Source organism: Branchiostoma floridae, chromosome 1, assembly GCF_000003815.2.
Source record: "Branchiostoma floridae strain S238N-H82 chromosome 1, Bfl_VNyyK, whole genome shotgun sequence".
NCBI classification, from domain to species: Eukaryota; Metazoa; Chordata; class Leptocardii; order Amphioxiformes; family Branchiostomatidae; genus Branchiostoma; species Branchiostoma floridae.
In genome coordinates this window covers 22,321,934-22,345,684 of record NC_049979.1, presented here as the reverse complement: position 1 = coordinate 22,345,684, position 23,751 = coordinate 22,321,934, and the positions used below count along the sequence as shown (strand labels likewise).

The 23,751-nt window shown below is 39.0% G+C and overlaps 1 protein-coding gene across 1 annotated transcript in view; it reads left to right on the top strand.

The window, feature by feature from the left end:
• Nucleotides 1-23,751, top strand: part of LOC118420080 (uridine diphosphate glucose pyrophosphatase NUDT14-like) — a 30,485-nt gene that overhangs the window by 5,321 nt on the left and 1,413 nt on the right. The window contains exons 2-4 of the mRNA XM_035826787.1: nt 1,710-1,753; nt 7,167-7,231; nt 9,406-9,619. Coding sequence (XP_035682680.1) covers nt 1,710-1,753; nt 7,167-7,231; nt 9,406-9,619 — 323 coding nt within the window. The remainder of the gene's footprint in view (nt 1-1,709; nt 1,754-7,166; nt 7,232-9,405; nt 9,620-23,751) is intronic.

The following is a 23,751-nucleotide window of genomic DNA, read 5'->3' as shown; positions in this document are numbered from 1 at the left end:
ATCATTCTGCTGGACAACAGGTATTTTAATGTTACCTCTATTTGCTACTTCCAAATGTCTTAACACCTTGAGGGGAATCATGAATGTGGAAGGTGTCAACTTTGCCTCCCAACAGTAAGGAGCTATTTTCTGCTCCATCAGTTCCAAGCTGCTGGCTATTAAGGAATCAGGTGGTACTGTGCCCTTTCATGGTCTGCTGCCACCAGGACCAATCCATGATTGTTGCCATAATTGTCTGAAATTGTGGCTATAGGAAGGGATCTATTCCATAGGAAGATATCTATCAGGAGGGCTTCACAGGAGGTGGATCAAATGACTTCTCCTGATTCCTCTGATAGTACCCATCAGGTGTTCTTGCCATCTGTTGCTGGCAATTAAGAGGGTCTCATGGTCTCCAAATCGTTGTACTGTCATAGATGCTAAATCTTCACAATTGCTACATTGAATTTCTATTGAGACAGTTAGACCGTATCTTGCTCTTTGTGTGTCTATTTTGCAAATGTTGCTAATTATAAAAGCTTAACTCCCTTATTCTTTGGATAAAAAGTTTTTAGAAAGGAAAAAAAAAAACAAGAATTATTTATCAGCTTTCTTTAAAGCCTCATCTGAGCCTGCTCATCTGGTTCCATAAAATCTATCACACCTGATAAGATTAAAGGGTTGTAATACATGTATGTTTATGTAATACATATCTATCAAGGTTTATCAATGTTCTAACATACAACATTGTGACTGTGGCCTCTGTGCCACAATTTGCAACTTTCAATGTGTAAAATGGCCGTAGCATTTTCTTTTTATCAAATAAAAGCAAAAACAGGTGTCATGCACTCATTGTCTTTTATTTAATAACAGTAAGATATAAAAGTCACAATGATTTGACCCATACAGTGCGCCATCTGCTGTCAACAAGCTGTTGTTCCCAGCACTTAGTATCTGTTGACGTCTTTTTATGTGTGTGTATTTTTAAATTCAGTAGCTTCTTTGACTAGTTCATACAGCACATGTACATGACGTGGCTTCTTATCTTTGCCCTGCATCTGCTGAAACATATTTGATGATGACTTAGGAAGACTAAGAAGAAAGAACCAGAGATGTGTAGTTGTCACAGTTTTTACCTTCGCCAAGAAGGTAAATGCTTTAGACAGTGTTTGTGTGTGTGTGTGTGTTTGTGTGTGTGTGTGTGTGATATTTGGTATGGGAGTAGATGTTGATAATAAATGATTTTGGGTCCCCTAGCAGGTTTCTTTGGTACTGCTCTAGAACTTCCAGTTTTGATATCTTGTGTTTTGGACATTGTTGCTATGGTCACGATTTCTGGTTAGATTTTTGGAAACCAGACAAAATAGAAAGCCTGACAAAAATGCCTGTGTCACACCAGTCTGAGCCTTACCTCTGTCTGACGTGCACTGTGTGTGACTTTGGACAATATTCGATAATCCGATAAGTCAGGACAAGTTTGTGATTGTGTTTTACGCATAATTTATCAGGTTCCGAGAGAAATTCCCAGAAACTACTGCATGCTGTGTGGAGTTAGAGCTGTCCATGTATGAATTAACATGGTAGTTATAGAACAGCTGATTACGCTTAACATATAATGGCGAGCAGACCCCCATTATTGTCTGCAAACTTTGTGAATTTGACTTTGCTCATTGAGATGACATATTAAAGTTTTATTTAATACCACTAATTTCTTCTTTTGTTCAATGTAGAATGGTGTGCAGAAAACGTGGGACTACATGCATGTACATGACAGGTGAGTGGTACTGCCGACATGAGCTACACTAGCCAGGTATCCAGCCATATTTATAGCTCCCAAGTCTCTCCTTTGCGGAGAGGAAAGAAGAGACTCGGGAGCTATAATACGGCTGGATACCAGGCTAGGGCTATACTTAGCCTACTTTATTGAGGGTCCAGGATATATCGTGACTTGTTTTGGGTTCTGGAAAGGCTTAAACATAAATATAGAAGTGCCAGTAATGCTTAAGTTAGCAGTACATTCAAGAAGGTCAATTGATGAATGTTCCAATAATATGCAAGCAAAGTTACACTGTCTAGATTTGTGTATGTCTGTTGGTAGAACTGGCCTACGAACACCAACACAACAAGATAATCCGTTATGACTTTTTAGCAGTCTACATGTAGCATATTAACTGTGTGTTTTGAAGAATCGGTCAATAATGCCGAACATGGAATCCAGGATAACCGTGCTATGTAACATTAAAGTGACGCTTCACAAGTATTGTTGAATAGGGGGGCTGGCTAAGATTGAATTACAGTAGCTCAGGGAAAATGGTTCACAGACCCTCTAATTATTGGGAGTCTAACATGATGCCAACCAAGTTAGCAACAAGTTGCTACCTAAGAGTGTGCACCTTTGAATTAGCAGGAGATACTGCTGTTTGTCGAAGACCGATTAAAGCAGTTCTACTTGTGCCATTAAGTGCCTTAGTTGAAGCTTTAACATTACCCAGGTGGTATGTAACACCTGTGGGGAGAATAGCTGACTACAAACTTGTTTTCATCAAATTTGACTTGTGCCTGAGTGTTGCACACAATGCCACAGATTAACCTGCTCAGTCTCACAACTGACCATGCCTTCCTTGATTGTGTCCACTTCTTCTGTAAGCAGTAATTATTTGGAGACTTAAAAGGCATCTGTACTTTATCTTCTTAAGTTGAAGGAAAGCCACTTTGATGGTTCACACTTCAGTTGAGAAAAGAACAGGAATCAAGGTTGTTCACAAGATGGAGGACTTGTAAGGTTAGCAATGCCTCCTTGTTGTCGTGACCTTGCACTTTGTCAAGGTTGACGTGAGGAGGCAGCTTTAATCAGAGTTTGATGAAGTGTCCCAGGAGGTGGCCCACTGTGAACCTGCCTGTCACACACCTGCCCGGGTACTTCCATGTACAGATCAACTTTAATTAGCAAGAGAAACCTGTGAGCAATGGTGATTTCTAATGTGGCAACTTAATTAAATCTTTTGATGCGGAGGTCTGCTGTGGCAGCCGGAGGAAGGTTTCGGTGAGATATTGCGAAGCTGTGACAAACACTTTTAAGACATGTCAGACACTTTCCTTGTATGAAGTGAAAAGCGGACATTTGTTCACACAGAGACACAAAGGGGCGCCATCTACTCTATCCACATAACAAGGTAGTCTGGATAGGGAGGTATTCAGCAGCCACCCCGGAGACCTTTCCCACATGAGTCATTTGTGAGAGGTGCCCTTTGGTGTGTCACCTGGTGGATATGATTGTCTGCACAGGTGTTCCAAGCAATAACCAGACAAGGCTTCATTAGGCATGAAAATCCCAAGCTGACGTCACAACGTCTGATAGTGTCGTTTTTTCGTGTCACGCAAATACGTGTATTGGCATAACCTTCAAATTGGCACGCAATTATGCTTTGTGGGTGAACTGGGCAGATGTATTTTATATTGAAGTATATGTACCTTCTTTCCTAGCTTTCAGAAGAGTACACAAGTTAGAGTATATGGGAAATCTCATAGTCAATACAGGACTGATGGATGTTCAGAACAGGCAGTTGTATTATTCCCTGATGGCAACCTGAAAGATTGTTCATCTTGACATCATTACACCTGAGGGTTTCCAGTCAGAAACCATTATGACCACATGTTGCAGGCATGTACATTAGCACTGCCTAATGCTGCCTGTATATATCTAGTACTGTACACAACCATGGGAGTCATTTCAGGTAATGGTTTATAATGCTCAAACAAAATAATGTACCTATACTGTACCTGAATATACTTTCATAGTACTAATTTCTTTTACTTACTTTCTTACTGAAATGTGTTATTCCTACCACAAAGATTAATTTGGCATTGGAAAAAGATAAGAACTTTGAAAATTAGTATCTTCATCTTGAGATCCTAAAGAAAGGGAGGGTTTACCTAAAATGGAAAGGGTTTGTAACCAAAAGTCCAAGAAATGATTAAGGACATGGAAAGTATGATGATAGACCAAACCCATGTAATTTCTTGGTTGAAAATAACAACACAAGCATAACAAACTTCCCAACATGCCTGTCAATTCTTTGAATAAACACGAAGGTTTTATTTTTAAAAGTCTGGGTAACCGCAAAGATGGAAAGTTTGCATTATAACGTCAACGATCAAATTCCTTCTTGACTTTCTGAAGTTTCTGATGCTTACTGTAAAAGTGAACAAAGCATTCTATCAACTGTTCGATTTCTCACTTTCATCAGTCAATGACATCAGATTTTGTGACCTTTTATTACCTTTGCCAGAATGGCTAAGGTTATGTTTTAGGCTTGTGAGTCTGTGTGTGTGTCTCTGTGTGTGTGTGTTAACAGCATAACTCGAGAAGCCTTTGATGTATCCCGATTATATTTGGTAGGTGGGTAGGGGTCGGGAAAACGAAGGTCAAGTTCGATAATGGGCCCCCTAGCGGCTTGCTAAGGTACTGCAGCAGAACCTCAATTTTTGATATCTCCTGTTCTGGACATGCGGTGATCATGATTTTCGAGTGGTAGATAGCCCTCGAGGCAGAGAGTAAGTGCTGGGAGTTTGGGCCCCCTAGCGGCTTTTTTGGAACTGCAGGCGCCGGTTTCCTTTCAAACTTTGGACGAGAATAACTCTATACAACTTGTTGACGAATCGTCATGATTTTTGGTATGTAGATAGAATGAGTGATGACTTACATAATGGTATACTAATTATGCAAATCAACAGCTAATTTGCATAATTAATGAGGAAAATTTACAAAACCACTGCATTCCATGATAGGACTTTAAAACTTGTCCCATATGTAGCTGGGAAGGAGAGAAATGTCGATAGATATCAATTATGCAAATGATGGCCTCATTTGCATAATTAATGAGAAAATATGAACATGTTGGCGGATCGTCATGCTTTTTGGTATGTAGGTAGCGTAAGTGAAGACCTACATAATGAGATACCAATTATGCTAATCAACAGCTAATTTACATAATTAATGAGGATATTTATAAATTCACTACATTCCATGATAGGACTTGTCACATATGTAGCTGAGAAAGAGAGAAATGTCAATACATATTTACCATGCAAATGATGATCTCATTTGCATAATTAATGAGAAAATATGAACGTGTTGACGGATCGTCATGATTTTTGGCATGTAATATAATGTGATACTTATTATGCAAATTAACAGCTAATTTGCATAATTGATTAGGAAATGTTCATGAATCCACTGTATTCCATTATAGTACTTTCATCATTACTTCTCCTTTTTGCTTCTTAGTTGTCACATATGTAACTGAGAAAGAGGGAAGAGAGTAAGAGGTGTATTTAAAGACTTTGAAAAAGAATAAGTCAAGAATGGATCAAAGGATCATCATGATTTTTGGTATGCTAATAGCTTAAGTAATGCTTGCTACAATTTGATATCAATTAATTGTAACTTGGGATCTAATTTCATAATCAATGCCGAAATTTTATAAACCAACTCCAAGCATATAATTATAAAGAAAATGAAATGAGTAACGCATTTGTCTACAGACATCATTCTGCATAACAAACCTGGTTTATTTGGCAAAGGTATGTGTTCGTGGAACTCTAGTATTTGTTATGTTTGCAAAGTAGTGTTTGAAGTGCTTAGGTAGAGTCCTTTATCTCCAAGCAGATGTAAGTATCTGGCTCATTCTCTATGCCCTTGATTTTGCTGCAACATTTACACTCTTTTCTATTGTAATGGTAGGAGAAGGCTAACTGAAAATAGTACTGACTTGCAAAACAGGAGGAAAACATGTGGAACAAGTATGAAAGTACTATCGTTTACCACTGTGGAACTATAGTATTTTCTTAATTATTATGCAAATTTAGTAATCATGTGCATAATTTTTGTTTATCAATATTCCTCTATCTTTCTCTGTCACATCACATGTTTGAATAGCCCTATAATGGGCGGCTCTATAGAATTTCCTCAACAATTGTGCAAATTCATTCTGATTTGCATAATTAGCATCTGATTATGTCAATCATCACTGAAGCTACCCACATACCAGAAATCGTTACAATCCTTTAGTTTAACCCCTTCTTGAGTTTGTCTTTTAAAGTCTCCAACAAAGAAAAAGATGTTAGTCAATCATATCCCACTTACCCCCTTCCCCAAGAGCTGTCTAGCACTCAAAAATCATGGGCAGAATGTGAGGTATCAAAACTGGAAGCTGTGCTGCAGTACCACAACAACCTACTAGAGGGCCCATAATCTAATCATTTCGAGGTCTCAACACAAATATTAAGACAATCCATCTACACATGTCGAGGTCTCAACACAAATATTAAGACAATCCATCTACACATGTAGGTCTTCTCAAGTTATGTCGTTTATTCACAAACATACAAAAACTAACATAAATGTAACCTTCTCGGTGAAGCTAATACTTAGTAATATGGCATATCCATACATCTACTTGGAGATTAATGGCCCATTCACATGCAGCAGCTCCAAGAGGAGTGTATTTAGCTTATCCTCTGCTTCCTGTTGATATTGCACAGAATGTAGAGGGTCCCTTCTGGAGGAAGGAGGCCTTGTTAGCATACAGAGTTTGTTTGTATCGGCCAATGGAGGCATGCCAGGCCTGTGCCTGTAATTTCCTGCTGACCAATCGTGGAATGTGGAACACACACGCTCCTATGGATGAAATTTAGTAACGTTATGTTTCGGGTAAATGCTTTAGTCCCACCTAATTACAGGTGGCTATCCAATGCAAGTTTCCACATGATTTTGTGCGTTTTTGCCTAATTGTTTCTATTTGTACTTCTGATAACACAAGTCACCTGTAGAGATAAGAACTTCAACATTTACAAACAAGAGCCCTTACTAATGCTGATGGAGGCATCTGTAGGCTCTGTCAGCATGACCCCAACATTGCCATACATGACTTGAAATCCTGCTTTAGACATAACAATGTTAACTGCTGATTAGCAAGCTTCACAACACTTTCCCCTGTGCTTTGATCTGTGTTTACCCAGACACTGTGCATGTAACACGAACCCCTGTGTGTTGGTACAAGAAGGTCAGGTATCACTTATTAGTATGCTGGATGATTTCGAAAAGTTTGGGTATCATTTAAGATAGTCATTTGAAATGCAAAGGTACTTCAGTGAAATCTTCTAACATTGGAACTTTGTCTTTCCAGCGTGGTGATTCTCATTTACAACCCCAAGCGGCAGGTGTTCTATCTTGTCAAGCAGTTCCGGCCAGGTGGGTTGATTGATCGTCAGGTCCTGGTCTTTTTATGTTTTAAAGTGCATGGTTCAGTGGACAGGGCAGCTGTGGAGTGAGGATAGGGGGCTTCTGAACATACCGTGAATTTTGAAATGTTTGCTATGGTTTTATTTTCACAGTAGAGCAGAAGTAAAAGAAAAGTAAAAGTAAAAGTAAAAGTTTCAGCTGCAAAACCCTTTCCCCTTCTACTGCAAAGTTCAGGTCCCTTCAAAAATAAAATCAAATTGACAGCACTTTATTCTTGATTCATCTGCCTGGGGCAACCAGCAGCCAGACATCTTTCATCTATGTATGCAGCTTGTTTTGTATACTGACTCTCATGCTATCTTTGATTTGAAAATATTCCTGGCAACACGGCATCACATACAAAAACAATGACATCATACTCTGTGACCTTAAGGTAGTCTTTTAACTTATTTTTTTATCTACTAGATGCAAAGTGAAATAACAAATCTTTCAGAGTGAAAATTTGAGAAAATTGTTCCAAAAAAAGTTCCTAGGTGGCCCAAACCTATGCCACTTCTTCACAAGCCCAAGAGCTGCCTACCTTTGAAAATAAAATATAGCATATCCAGAACACTCGACATATCAAAACCAGAACCCCTGTTGCAGTACCATGGAAAACTTCCAGAAGGCCCATAATCTAGCCATTTCTTCATTTTGCCAATACCTACCAATAAACCGAATATGATGAAGATTCATCCACAACCTCTCAAGATATTCTCTTCTCCCTCTTGGTGAAGGTAATGAGCAGGAAGTGCTGACAACAAATCACTTTCCTGCAGCACACTTTCCCAGAGGACACAGCCCTGTTTCTGAGCCCTCTGACATTGTGTTTGGGAACACCTCTCCACTTGGCCTTGGCGGAACTCAGCTTTGTGTACTTGAAGCGGTGTGAGGAATGATGAAAAATGTGGGTCCCCAGCAGTCTGGATAGTATTTTCACCAACTTGTTATCTGACATGTTGCAGTGCTAATGGAGTCACTCAGCCTACCTGCCTACTCCTGATCTATGGCAGCTGCAGTGATATTGGTAGATTGGACCCTTTGTTAGCCCCTCAGGTGCTTTATATCTAGCAGTGAAGTGTAACAGACGCTCCCAACCCTTATGACTAAAAATCCACCAACAAGACATCGAACAACATACACAACATCAACAAATCCCTTTCTGAATTATCTCATCCAAAACTGAGAGCAAAAAGCCCACTGCAGTTTCCAGAATAGTGCTAGGGGGGTCCAAACAAATACCACTTGAAGTCTTCATCACAAGCCAATGAGCTAAATGTCACCTAAAAATCATGGCTTCAGGATGTTCAGAACATAAAATATTAAAACTGGATGCCCTGCTGCAGTACCTTGGAAAGTTGCCAGGGGGTTCAGGATTTAATTGTTCCTTTGACATATCTCAAGAATTACCTGCATACATCACTATCATGAAGAGCTACTAAGATCTACTATCTAGGTATGGCTTCTCATGCTTTGCTATTCACAAACATGCAAACATGCAAATTTTCAAGAGATTTTATTGCTCTTTAAAAGTCCAATGTATAGTCTTTCATATATTACCTTTTACTTGAACCTGCATTTTGACCTCTAGATGAGTCAATTTGATACGAAACTGTTGTGTCACTTTGCCTTATGATGATAAATAGCAGTAATGGTCTTAATGCATATGCTGCACACAAACCATACATTTATGAATTAATCACTCTGATAAGCAGCCTAGTCATCTGTGAGCATCTCCATAAGTTATGTTCTTGATGTGCATAATGGCTTCACATTAGCTAAATTAAGTGCTTTAAATGCATGAAATACATGTAGCTGTACGTGTATAGGATAAGTTTCCAGAATAGTCACATACTATCTATTTTAGGCAACAATGACTATTAATCAAGGAGGGCGTCACCTACAAGTTGTGTACATTAACCTTTTTCCTAGCCATGTGTATGCGTTATTTGTTTTCCTTGTATACTGGAACTACACCCTCACTGTCTAAGCTGAAAGAATTAAAAACTTAAAACTATATATGAAACTCATGTGTTAAGATTATTACTAAGACTATTATCATTGTCAGAAGTACAATTACAAACACCATTTTATAGGCTTTGCAAGAAGAAAATGAAATCTAAGTGTTTTTCCACTCCCTGCAGCTATTTACATGAATACCTACCATAGGCTTCATGGTAACCCAGAAGAAAAGGACGGTGTGCAGACCCTTCCAGGTAGCGAGGGTGTCACCTACGAGCTGTGTGCGGGAATCGTGGATAAGGATGTCAGTCTGAAGGAGATAGCTCAGTCCGAAATCCTGGAAGAAGTTGGGTTTCAAGTACCCCTGGAGAAGATAGAAGAAGTTACTTCATACAGGTAAGCAAAATCAATTTTGGCCATCTGTAACACCCTTGTTCCACAGAACTAGAAGCAGCAAAGGTTGAGCAAACATTAGCTTTCAGTGACCTCCCAAAAAAATTCGAACTGGCTAGAATCCTGGCTGTAACTTTGGGAATGTGAATAGTTTCACTTTACAAAGTCCTCGAGCCAAACATGGTTCCCAGCATAAGTAGAATGATCTAATTCTGGCAAACATTTGTATGCTAGGAAAGTTAAAAAGTGAGAATAACTGGAGGTCTCAAACTTATGTCACTTCTTCCCAGGCTCAGGAGCTGTCAAAAAGCTTAAAATCATGACATGGCCATAGCTTGTTCTGGACATACATTTGTAACATATGAAAATCAGATGTTCTACTGTAGAACTAAAGGAAAGATGCCAAGGGGCTAAAAATATAATAATTTCTTTCATTTCATATGAAGAGCTGATTTTATATCAATCCATCTAAAGCTTCTAGAGTCATGATGATAAAACCAAAAACATAACCTCCTTGGCAGAATTAACAAAGAGATAGGACTACCTCTTTAGGACATTTAGTGACATTTTGAGTTCAATTCCACCCAAATGTGTAATTTGGTGATGTAATGGATAAAGACAGACTTTGTGTATGTTGGGTGTGTATGACAGGTGATAGATGATGGGCAGGTACCTGATGTAGCTCTCTATTGTGTCTGATTTCACAGTTTTGCAGACTTTGATAGCAATCCTTTTGTTTTTCATTGTCACTACAGATCTTAACCATGATTATAACTTTCAGTAACCATCGTTACTATAGTAAACTTAAGGGAAACGCACTTTAATGACTAGACCAATTTCTCTGTTTATCGTGATAAGATGTCACAAGCTCATACATATTGTTGTGCTTTGAACTGTTATTCATGTTCCTTTAGTCATCTAATGTACTGTTGAGTCATCCAATTTGAACTCTTGCATGTTGATCATGATAAACGCAAGTAGGACACCTGTTATGGGCCACCTGCGGAGCAAAAGAATGGGTATATAATGCATAGAGGTCATGAGTCATTGTTAGATCTCTTGTGAACACTTTCGGGTGCTGTTCCTGATTGTCTTCATTATCTGCATCCAATGATGCACCTACAGTCCGTACATGTACCATCTGTATCTGTATAGCCAGTATAACTGCCTTTCTTCATAACACACTAGGGTAGCAGGCATGCTGGTTATATTACACCTGTTGCACTTAAACTTTGCACATCTAACTGTTAGTGTTGTTTTAATCTAGGAGGCCCCAACTCGCCATGTTTCTTTTGGACCTCAAAAATTAGCTTGCCTTTGTTAGGCCCTATGTTGCCTATAGGCACATTGGCACAGCACGCACAAGGGTATTGTACCTCAAAAACTACCTAAATGCAAATTCATACAAATCCTTCGAACTGATTTTGAGGTGCAGACACACAAAGTCACAAACGCAACCAAATGATATCATCAGGACCTCCTTCTCTAAGGTAACAAGCTTGACATGCATTGTGAGAAAACTGCCAGGCTTACACATAATCAGTGACAAGCTGCCGGGCTTGACTTCTATCACGTACAGGCTTTAGATATCTGCTTAAACTGGCGTTGACTTAGGCCGTGAGATTGTTTAACGAGTTTTATCACATTGTACATGACTTTTTTTTACAACATGAACTCTTGTGAAAGCTGTCAGCTGGCATCATTGTTACCGAGTGCTTATCATGAGACTACATTGTGTGGCAAGACCGTTATCTGCTTGATTAAACTGAGACTGACAACTCTTCTGAAGTGCTATTATTGCCACATTCCACTGTGATAAGGGACCAAATCTACAAAGTGGCTTTGTAGCAGCAGTAGCAGTGGCAAGGCCTATCAGGGTCCTTACTTATATTTGTGATGTGTGAATTCTTTGTGTGAATCAGGTCCTCTATTGATGATGGCACAGGTGCTTCCAGCTTTCCCAGCTAATCTGATTTACTGGTTAGCTCTGAAACAAATATGAGAAAGCAGCAAAACAGATTGTTTTGTTTGTGTCGCATAACCAGGTAAACTGTCTTTAGGTAGAGCCCACCAATCTTTGTACTGTTTGCACAAGCTGAACAAGATGACTTGGTTTTCCTGAAGCATGTCCCAAGAGGATGTCCCTAACTTAAGTTGTTGATACTCATTTTTTACCTGAGTTGAGTGAGGAACTGTGGAAACGACCTGGAGGTCAAGGGACTAGGTAGGTAGGTAGGTAGTGAGGAAAATAAGGTATGAAGTTGTATAAAATAAGGGCACAGCAACCCTCGTTGAACCGTGATGGTGGCAGGTTTCGCCTTCCCGCCATTTATGATTCGCTGCTACCTGAAGTCATCCGACGACTTCCGGATTAGTGCAGCGAGTCATTTCATCTGAAGAAGGTCGGAGTGTTCGGCCGAAAATTTATGGTGAGTTTCTTTTAGTGTTGGAACAAAGTTTCAACATTTTTCAATAAGGTATAAAGTTGCTTTACCAAGGACATAACATTGGGCTTCCAGGCATTTTAACCCAAAACCTGTAGATTTTAGGTCAACAACACTAAACACAAGATCATCTTGAAACAGTGCTTTTTGCTTTGAGAGAGACTTTCCTTCAGAGTATTTAGGATTCAAAAGTTTGCTGACCGATGCTTCCTTCAAACTTTGTAAACTGGTATGATCATCTATTCAAGTTTCTTCCAAGCCCACCTGGCTGGCTTGTTACTCCACGTCACTTAATAGTTTCTGAGGATTTGCATGTCTTTATTGCCTCAGGTTGATTAAGCCCACCTTCAGGACCCCAGACCTTCGGGGCATTCACACAATAATTAACCTCATCTCCAGATCCGGCCAGGAATGAGGATCTGCATGCCTTCCTCTGTGAGGCGTAGCAAGCTATTTTAATTCACTGCCAATCCTAGCTCAGCCATTCACTAGTCCAACTCCAAACATTGTCGGTAAATTCTTCTTGAACCATAATCGGTTAGTACCAAGTTGCGCACTATTTCTTGAAATTCCTGATTTCATCATTAGATGTTATTGCAAATTATTTTTATCATGAATGACTCATTCCCAAAACCGCAGCACGAAAAACAAGTCTGTTCACCATCCATTAAGCATTGCTGGCACTCCTAAATATACTGTTAAGTGTTGCCAGGATCCCCTCATGCAGACCCTCAGGAATGTACAGATCTCCATGTCTCTGCAGATTTTTGGAAGCCCACCTGATTAGCAAGGTGCAGAGGTTCCTGACAGCTGTGCCTACTCTGGCACACCTAACCTAAGAATTTGGGTAATATGAAATGAAATAGAAAGTCAACATTTTTAAGATAGTCTTTTGTCAAGCTACTCACACACAATATAATGCCATTAGACTCGCCCTATAATGTAGTATGTGAGTAAGAAGAAACCTTCATCTGTTTGGTTTTCGGACCTTGTAATCAAACTTAATTATAAAAAAACCATTAGGCCCACTCTGTAATATTGTGTACAAGAAAAACATTGCTATCACAAACCAGTAAAAATTGCTGGTATTTTCTACTGCCAGATGGAGAAAGAAGAAAAACACACTAGCAAAAACAGTATAAACTGGGGAAGACATAATGAACTATATAGCTATCCTCAAAATTCTAAACAAGTGACACAATGAATTTTTAAAAAATTTCTTATGACACTGAAATGTCAAGAATATGCCATAAACTTATAGTACTTAAATGTATTTTACTCAACACAAATATCTAGGTGCACCAACAGTCAAATTTTAGGTGCACAGCTTTGATTTGGGGTGAAAAAAGTACATATGCGCCCATTATTTGAGCCCTAATTCAATAAAAGTAAAATCATCACCGTATTATATTTTGTGCAAATGTTTCTGTACCACAAAGTAAATTCTGAAAAGTTGGTTAAGCAGTTGATAAGGTGAGCTCAATCTCAAATTCAGGGTGATGCTTTTATGACGATAATTGACATGTAAAAGGTACGTATTTTGGCTGAAAGTAAATGCAAATGTTTTTCTGCCCTCAGGCCTCTAAATTGCTCTTGAGTAAAACATCCAAAGAGCAATGCACTAACAGCATGATATGCCGTTTGTCACTGAGTAAAATTTGTCAGTCATAAAAAATGTTCATCTTTTAGGTTTTGTTATTTGGTTGCTTGGTTGAATGTCTCCTAGACGAAAAGAAGTGACAGCATGCTACATGTACCTTTTCTCTGACAGTCACATGTGAATATGTTGAGACCCACGTGTCTGTAAATTCATTATGTACAGGGTTGTCTCCAGCTTTTAAATTTTTTTCTATCCAACTCCTTGTATCGGAGTCCATGTTGTTGATTTACTTTTCTTAAGTAGACAATATAAACTTATGTGAAAATATACTTTCATCAGTTTCATGTCATGAAGTTCAGATGGACAAGGTAGAATTTCGTCTGTCACAACAATCAGATTTTTGAAGAAATTTTTTGGGGGAGCAGATCTCTGACCTGGGACGGAGGGATCATCCCTGATGATATATTTCTCTAGAAATAACAAAGCCAGTACCAGATCTGCATAATTCATTTAGTGTTGTACTTTTTTTGCTTGACAGAAACATTAATCTTCTCTTATTAAGATGATTACTGAAATAGTTGATGACATGAAACCATTCATTATTAATTTTATTCAAAATGCAAATGCTAGTCATTAAATATGAGAGGAAACATCCCCTCTCTGGTAAAATGCTGACATTTGTAGATGTGATGAAAGGATTTTAACTGACAGATCAAATAGTTGGAGTAATTATTCGAGTAATTATTCTAGTTCCCCTGGCTTTTCCACAAACATGCTGATGAAAGCTAGCGATGTATCGCATTAGCATAAATTAGAATTTTGTAATCTTCTTGATTGGAAGATATTGAAAATGATGATTGCAGTGGGAGGTGGTACCCAATGTTCTGGCAGATGTGCAGATGCATGGAGTGGTTGGGTAGCTGTCTCTGAAGAGATCTGAGAATCCCCTATAGACTCAGCCAATAACACATGGTCATTGAATGAAGTGACAAGCTGTTGCCAGGGTCAATCAAACTCGTAATTGCAGGCTTTTACAAGTTGTTCTCCAGTGCGCTGTTCATGTCATCTACCCAGCACCTGTTGCTCCTTTTATGATCTCCTCGGTGATGGAGTGACTTAATGATTGTGTACTCGAGCGTAATTTGTTTGCAATCTATCCAGGAACCGGATTCTGCCTTTGCAAGTACACTAAGAAAATAGCAACGGTAATGTACTTAGTATGCAGTATTAGATTTGGATTAGCCTCAGTCAAAAGAAAGATAAGAAAGAAGAAGAATGGATAAGAAAATACGTAGTGTGCACCTTGTCTTTTTTCTGATGAAATTGTCCTAATTTGTTCACTGGAGGTTGTGTCAACATTTCTGTGGCCAGCTGTCCAACTTATTACTATAGATTTTAATGTTTTAGTTAATTTTTTCAAGTCAAGTCAAAGTTTATTGCACAACAATTGTGACGGGTACAATGTAAGGCAAAGTCAAGTATATTGTATAAGGCAACTAGCTATATAGTAACTAGTAATACTGTAACAATAGATTCTAGGCTATGCAATATTGTTGATTGACCAGGCAATTTTAATTTTTCTACCAAATAAAAAGAGGCCTCTATTTGTGAGCAGAAAATGTCTATAATTGTTAAGGGAGAAACACTTGGAAAAAAATTCCTTTTCAAAGAATCAGAATGGGAGAGTGGCTGGCCTTTGATATGTCTTCTTATTGAGCAGAAGTCCCAGATGTATTTATTCACTCACCACTGTACTTTCATTATTACTACTAACCTTTGAACAGTGAACAAGAAAATTATTTTTAGTACTCATACTCCCAAATCATTCATAACCCTTGGAAATTTCTTGTTTTTCTCAAGAATGTAATATCATACACATACATGTACAGTGGAATTTGGACCTTTTTGAGAAAAAAAATAATGTACTTGTCGTTAAAAAACAAGAATATTGGTTAGATTTCATTTGCAAAACTATGACTGTGAAATGAAACAAGACAGGGCATGAATGGATAATTCCGAAAATGGGATCTTAGGTAAAAGCATGAATAAAGTACCTCTGAACCATCGAATTTTACAAATTCCTTTGTCTGATCATCTTCATCAATGTAGCTAACTAAAAGTTAAACCACTTCTCATCATGAAAAGCTATAAGGGATATGAATTATTTTCTTGTTAACTGTGTGAACATACATTTACACTGTAGGTGTAATGTAAACAAGCACATAGGTTAGCATGGTCGACCCTTACAGTAAAGTACTACACGATTGTGGTTTCTAGGTACAGAGGTTATCTACACTGACAAACACAGACAATATTGTTATGTGGGAGACATCCCCCCATAGTGGGTCCTTCAGACCAGTTGTGGATGACATGTTCGCACAGGTACTACCGCTGTCGTTTGTTTTTCCCACTGACTGCTATGTACTCGTGGTGTGCCGGCCGGGACGGTGGCGCCTGTGTTGTCTGAGAGCCATTTGCACATGGTCACAAGAACCTCCAAATGTCATACCTTAGGGCATGGGAAATGCCAAGAAGTGTGCCACCTTGCTGTTTCCACTTTAAAGCAGAGTGCACATGATAGGGGACTTCTTAGAGCTAATGTGTGGCAGGATTTGTAAAACTTACAAATGTTATGGTCTGATAAGATGGTGGCACTTCACATGTACAAGGTGGCTGTAATGTTAGTTCACCTTTATCCGTTGGGTAACCTATATCTGTTGTATATACAAATAGGGTATTTTGGGGTCGTTAAGTCGATGGAAGGTAGTTTCACAGTGTAAGATTTTTAAAATGTTGACATTTGAAACCGACGTCATTGACCTGAAATCTGTAAATACCCAGTTTTTTTTAAATAACGGATATAGGTTACCCCACGGATTAAGGTGAACTACCGTTACCTATCTAAGGGCTCTAAATACTAGGTACAATGTATATGCATTCCTGTGTACCTATAATAAAGCTGGTGCACCAAGATATTTGTATGTGCAGAGTTATATACACAATTGCCAGAACAGAGCACATTCAAGTGTAAGAAAAAAATGATAGAATTTTTGGAGTTTGCTATAGAATTTCAGATTCAAGCTCTGCAGGAAGGAGTGATGTTTGTAATCAGGTTTTGCTGTCATTCTACTAAATTTCATGATTTTTGTTCACCTAAATGTTTGGTTAAGATTTTACACACCTTTTCCCAGCAATGAATTTTAAGCCCTGTATCAAGTCCTTCCCATAATAGCAGGTCCTTATACACAAGCTCCTGCCAAGATTAGTATAGCATCATTAAGTGCTATTCAAAATTTTGCAATGTAAGCACAATGCAATTGAATAGTTGACTAATAGAATGTTTATCACCCCAAGCAGTACAGTGGCCACTTTGGTGTTCCAAGAAATTCCAGATCTTTTGAATCTATGCTAAGTCAAATGTGTACTATCACCAATGTGAATTTACCTTAGGATGTATATTCTCATACTGTACAAAAACACAAAAGATACCTTTACCATTACCTAGTCCCATCCTCATTTTGAAATTTACTTGTTACTAAATTTTCTTGTTTCAAATCTTTCACCGATAAAAGTTTCCTTGACATTCGTACAGTGTTGATAGTACTTCGCACGTTGCTTTCCACTGGTTGTTATCAATATCAAATTTATTCATTGTCTGCAGAGAAGTGCCTTGAGATTGTTTACAGGTAGGTTGGAATGTTGACCTTTCTTTTTGTTTTTGTTTGGTAGGTTGTTCTTGTAAAAGAGTAAAACATATCTTGGGCTAAAAGAAGTGGCTATCATGATTGCTTCTTGCTTGAGACCCAAACGTACACCACCTACCCTCTGTCTCAAGAGCTATCAGATTCTACCATATGGAATCATGACCATGATTTATCTACAGCACAAGATATTGAAACCTGACATTCTGCTGCAGTTCCAAAAAAGCCTCTAGGGGACCAATTATAGAATATGAACCCTCATTTTCCCTATCTTTACCCACCTACGAAATATCATAAGGATTCTTCCACAGATCTTCAAATTATGCTGTGCACATACTGATAAACTGTCCCCAACACCTTACATTTTGTAACCTTAGCACAGCCAACTAGTACGAACACACACCATAGCAACAACACTAGTGTTTTGGTCAGTATTCCTATCAACATGGACAAAGAGGAAAATGTTTTCACATTCATTATCTTCCTTTTATTTCATTGTGTGGCATTCTATTTTGTTTGTTGTTATCTCTTTCATATTTCATAATCATAATCATACATCACCTGCTCTATCTGATCAGTTTCTCCCTCTTGAAAAAAGACTGCATCAGTTTCCTCTAGTCTGCTCAGGGTATATACATCATATCTTAGTCCAATCATGGAAGGCCTGGAAGGATCTGAAGGCATGTTACTACTGCAAACAGACCATAATACAGTACTTAAGGTCGGCTCACATAACTGGATGGGGGAGTGAACAGGCTTTGTTCATGTTGGAGTAATGGGTTTTGGGGAGTGGAGCAGGGATCAGGTGTAGAAGCTAAACTGTTTTTACAGGAGTTGGCAAGGGGCAGGAGGTGGGACATGGGTGACTTCTCACTGAAGTGGCCCTCTCAGTTCTTATCTTTGTTCCACACTTTCCCTGTGGGCCTAGCAAAATTAAACAATAGTAGTCCTTGGAATAAAAACTGTAGAGTTCTGTCTTTTTTTCCCTTCTTTCGTCTGTCTTTTTTTTTTTACATTTCAGCCATAGCGATCCAGTATACACAGTTTAACAAAACAGAAATGCATCATGACACTGGTATTTTCAATATCATATTTTGATTATACAGAATCTGTATACATTATACAATCATGCCTGCTGAGTTTGGTGGGTCTTTTGGAAAATATTTTGGAAAACATTTCACAATGTTTTCATCACTCAAACAAAGGTCAGGTAGTAAATTTTATGTCTCTTGACAAAAAAGGCTTGGGTCAGCAGCTTTTTGCTGGAGTTGGTAACCAAAAACACAATGTTTTTTCCTTATGCCCTGCCACAGTTTGTGACTGTTTCTGGAGTTTGTTTCTAGCTGGTTACCATGGCTACGATAAACCTGCGGAAGTGTAGTTCCTAACTGCACTGATGTTTATGTACATTTAGCTCTCCTCGATTTGCCTTCCCTAATCTGTCATTATGAGAAGGAATTTCCCGGGAGCAGCTGGGGGATATATTGATCCATTTATTAGTTGATCTTCTCTGACAGTAAATCCTTTAGCAAATGGAATAAAGCCATCTCATTAGCAATGTGCATGGGTGATTAAGATAATCCGCCTTAGTCAAACCTTATACAGCACATCTTTCTTCTTTGATGTCTGTTCCAGCAGTGTTGACTCATGTGATTGGTACATGTAGCTGTGAGTAAGGAGCATATACAGTAGCTTACACATATTGGGCTATCAAAAACATACAGGGCCAAAGATATTGGTTATGAAATACTATGCACTTTTGTGCACATAATGCAAAAATTAGAGCCGTGTACCTAATTATTGCCTGTAGGTGCAACATACAAAAATGTATTGTACACTAGTACATGTATACTATTATGTATATGTGGAATTAAGTGTCAGAAAAAAATCAAAATAGCTATGGAATTGTAGTATCAAGTTCTGAAGAGAGGTATTAATGGTTATTACTTGGTTTTGCTGACAGTCTACTTTATTTCATGTTGTATGTACTTAATTTTTTTCTGCGCTCCTGAACTTTTAGGTTGGGTTCATCTATTCCAAAAACTACTTAAAAATTTTGACACACTAAGATCTACATGAATATCGTTGTTATCTTACTGTAAAGTTTGAGTGGCCACGACGACTTTTGTGTACAGAACCGTAAGTGTTATGTCCACTGTTTCGATACTAGTCAATCAGGCATGCACATTGGGTCAGATAATTAGCATAGTTCGTAGGCTGGGACTTCTGTCTAGGAAAAACGTATAAAAAATACCTGGATGGCTAGGATTTATATTAGATTTACAATTATTCTAAATATGGTGTTTTGATGAGAAAAAGGGTCTCTTGATGTGATAGACCTATCATTATCTTCTTTTGTGACACTTCTTGGGACATGAGGACATTTACAGGTAATTACTTTAATGTACATGGAGTCCTGCTGGGATGTCTGTAGTCAGTACCATGATCCCCTCCATAATAAGTGCTGACATAGATTGAAGGACAGTCACGACATAGTGCCTCTCACCTTTTCTGTGTTATCTTGATGATTAGCACTGAAATTTTGCATGAAGTTGCATCAATGGCAAAAGGGAACTAATCTACTACTAGTAGTACTATTACATGTCTTACATTGACTTCTCCTTTTTCCACTGAAATGGCTGGACACAATAGGCCTTAGAAGTTAGAACTGTTATGAATGATTGCCAAAAAAAATATGAATGAAATTATAGTTTTGTTGCTACCATTATTTTCTTACAGGACAGGTACTAAAGTGCTACACCAGACATTAGAATCCAGTTTTGGAAGTTCTTAACGTACATATGGCATAACATAAGAGCTATGTAAGCGTGCCACACAGCACGTTTCGACGGCGTCAAAAGTGCACAGGAAACACGCAATGACGGCAGTCCCAAGGTGCCATATTGGGTACCCACAACGGCTGTTTCTTACGGTCTCAACATTGACAAAGGGCACAAACAGTGGACTATACTCGGTCACAAAATAGATTAACAATCATACTTTACGATCTTTTGGTTCCTATGAACGACAAAGCTTACGAAAATACCGAAGTTGCCAAGTTCGTACGGAGCGCCTGTCAGAACTTGCGAGCGCGGATCTTGAAGATCGTTCAACTATCCCGTCCTGAAAATAAATAAAAACAGCACCAAAACTATAAACTTTTCCACTTCTTATAATCTTCAGATGTCATAGTTATGATTTGCTTCGCAGAATCTGCCAGTAAACCTGCGAAAAACCTGCAGGTACCGCCGATCTCGGCTCGGTGCTCGGCACGGAAAAATCCGCCGCCATGATGGATTTGTGGGACAGAAGCTAGCCTCTTATTGCGACACAAACGATACGGCGATACGGCGACACAGCGTGAGTTGTCTGCATACGCCAAGCTCAGGGTCTTTTTTGAGTCCGTCACCAAGGAGATTTTGGGACATAAAGCTTGAAGTGTCCGCAATTGATTATGCTTAGTAGTAGTATGTTTATGAATGACGTGTTTTCGCACAATAAAGTATTAAAAAGCATGCACGAGGAACTTAAAACACGCCGTCGCTACGTGTCCCTCAGCACGTCAAGACGTGCTGAGCTGCACGCTGTGACTGAAGTTTGGTGAAAGTGTAGTGACTATGGACTTTCCTGTTACAGTTTTGAGGCATTAAAGTAAGGGCTCAAAATTGTCACAGCGCATTGCAGGCCGCATTTTCAATATAGTCACGGAACAAATCCATTAAATACAGGTAAGTACTGTAGTTGTACAATAATGATATGATAATAATAGCCTTTATTGCACATTCATATGTTGCGCGACTGCCGATCGATTTGATTTGCGATGTTGTAGTAATTAGAACTTTATTTTCTTGTTGCTAGTTATGTTGCTAAAAGTACATTTTGAAATTTCTTTATCGTTTGTTATACTCTGCCGTTATCATGCGCGGACCCGCACGCTTTAACGGCTGCACGGAAACTCACCGCAGCAGGTTGCAATCATATTTTTGAAATGATAAATTTCGTCCTTTGATTAGCGACCAGAAAATGATAGAATTTTTTTTATTGTTGCTAGTCATTCTGTTGCTAAAAGACATTTTCAAGTTTTTAAAGAGTTTTTGATCGTTTGTTATATCATGCCGTTATCATGTGCGGACCCGCACGCTTTGACGCTTATACGGAAACTCAACTGCATGCAAAACGTTGCAATAATTACTATATATTTTTGAATGGTAAGTTTCGTCCTTTAATTAGCGATCATAGAATTATAGAAAATTTGTCCTATTGTTGCTTGTCATTATGTTGCTAAAAGACATTTTCAAGTTTCTTTAGAGTTTTTTATCGTTTGTTATACTCTGCCGTTATCATGTGCGGACCCGCACGCTTTGACGCTTATACGGAAACTCAACGGCAAAACGTTGTAATAATTACTATATATTTTTCATTGGTAAGTTTCGTCCTTTAATTAGCGATCATAGAATTATAGAAAATTTGTCCTATTGTTGCTTGTCATTATGTTGCTAAAAGACATTTTCAAGTTTCTTTAGAGTTTTTGATCGTTTGTTATACTCTGCCGTTATCATGTGCGGACCCGCACGCTTTGACGCTTATACGGAAACTCAGCGGCAAAACGTTGTAATAATTACTATATATTTTTCATTGGTAAGTTTCGTCCTTTAATTAGTGATCATAGAATTATAGAAAATTTGTCTTATTGTTGCTTGTCATTATGTTGCTATAAGACATTTTCAAGTTTCTTTAGAGTTTTTTATCGTTTGTTATACTCTGCCGTTATCATGTGCGGACCCGCACGCTTTGACGCTTATACGGAAACTCAACGGCAAAACGTTGTAATAATTACTATATATTTTTCATTGGTAAGTTTCGTCCTTTAATTAGTGATCATAGAATTATAGAAAATTTGTCTTATTGTTGCTTGTCATTATGTTGCTATAAGACATTTTCAAGTTTCTTTAGAGTTTTTTATCGTTTGTTATACTCTGCCGTTATCATGTGCGGACCTGCACGCTTTGACGCTTATACGGAAACTCAACGGCAGAACGTTGCAATACACACTAGACTCAACGTGCACACATGCAATACTAAACAAATCAACATTTATTGAAGTTTTGCTTTCACAGGCGCAATAGTAGAAAATATACAAAGCCACGAACTACTAGTACTACTGCTACTTCTACTACTACATACATACATACAGACTAGATGATAATGGAAACTACATACAATACTCATAAACTTGATGTACAGCACAGAATACAGAATACAGCACAGAATACAGAAACTTAATGTTAGAACATTATAGTAAATAGTTAACAAGTGGAACAAAGTTATTCATTATGCCTTTTTACACAAACAATTAACAGTTGACAATTAACCGATTAAAAAAAAGACATTTCTCTAAAATCTAACAAACATGAAATCTTACTCATATACAATACGGAATACATAAACTTAATGTTACAACTCAACAATTATCATTGTCCTACAAGTCCAACTTCCTGGTCCGTTTTCTGGTCCTCGATGTTCGGCGTGGCGACGTCTCTGCGGCTGGAGCTGTTGTGGGAGGGACGGAGGGCATGGACGGCGGAATTGAGTGGGAAGCTCGAGCTACTCGTTTTCTACACCTTGCAGGCTGTCTCAAGATTCTTTTCACCGACCTAGAGGACGCTGCCTTCGGCGGTGGGCAAGTGACATCTCCGGTGGTGTCCTGGCCGTTCTCCCCGGTGGTGTGCTGGACGTTCTCCCCGGTGGTGTCCTGGCCGTTCTCCCCGGTGGTGTGCTGGACGTTCTCCCCGGTGGTGTCCTGGCCGTTCTCCCCGGTGGTGTGCTGGACGTTCTCCCCGGTGGTGTCCTGGCCGTTCTCCCCGGTGGTGTGCTGGACGTTCTCCCCGGTGGTGTCCTGGCCGTTCTCCCCGGTGGTGTGCTGGACGTTCTCCCCGATGGTGTCCTGGACGTTCTCCTGCTGGACGTTCTCCCCGGTGGTGTCCTGGCCGTTCTCCCCGGTGGTGTCCTGGCCGTTCTCCCCGGTGGTGTCCTGGCCGTTCTCCCCGGTGGTGTGCTGGACGTTCTCCCCGATGGTGTGCTGGACGTTCTCCCCGGTGGTGTCCTGGACGTTCTCCCCGGTGGTGTCCTGGTCGTCGTGCGTGGCGATGGGCTGGGTGTCGGCTATTTTAGACCAATGATGACTTGCATTAATGTTGGTACTATTCTATGCTAGCAAATTAGAAGAAATCACATACAAATACTGTAAGTATTAATTCCAGCAGCATTTACTACAAGTACTATTAGTTTAATTTTCAACATTACTAAGAAACGAGAAGCCAAACAAATGTATCATAATAGGCGTAGGAGTAGGCGATCAGATCCTTGTTATTCAAGTGAAGAGGAGATCCT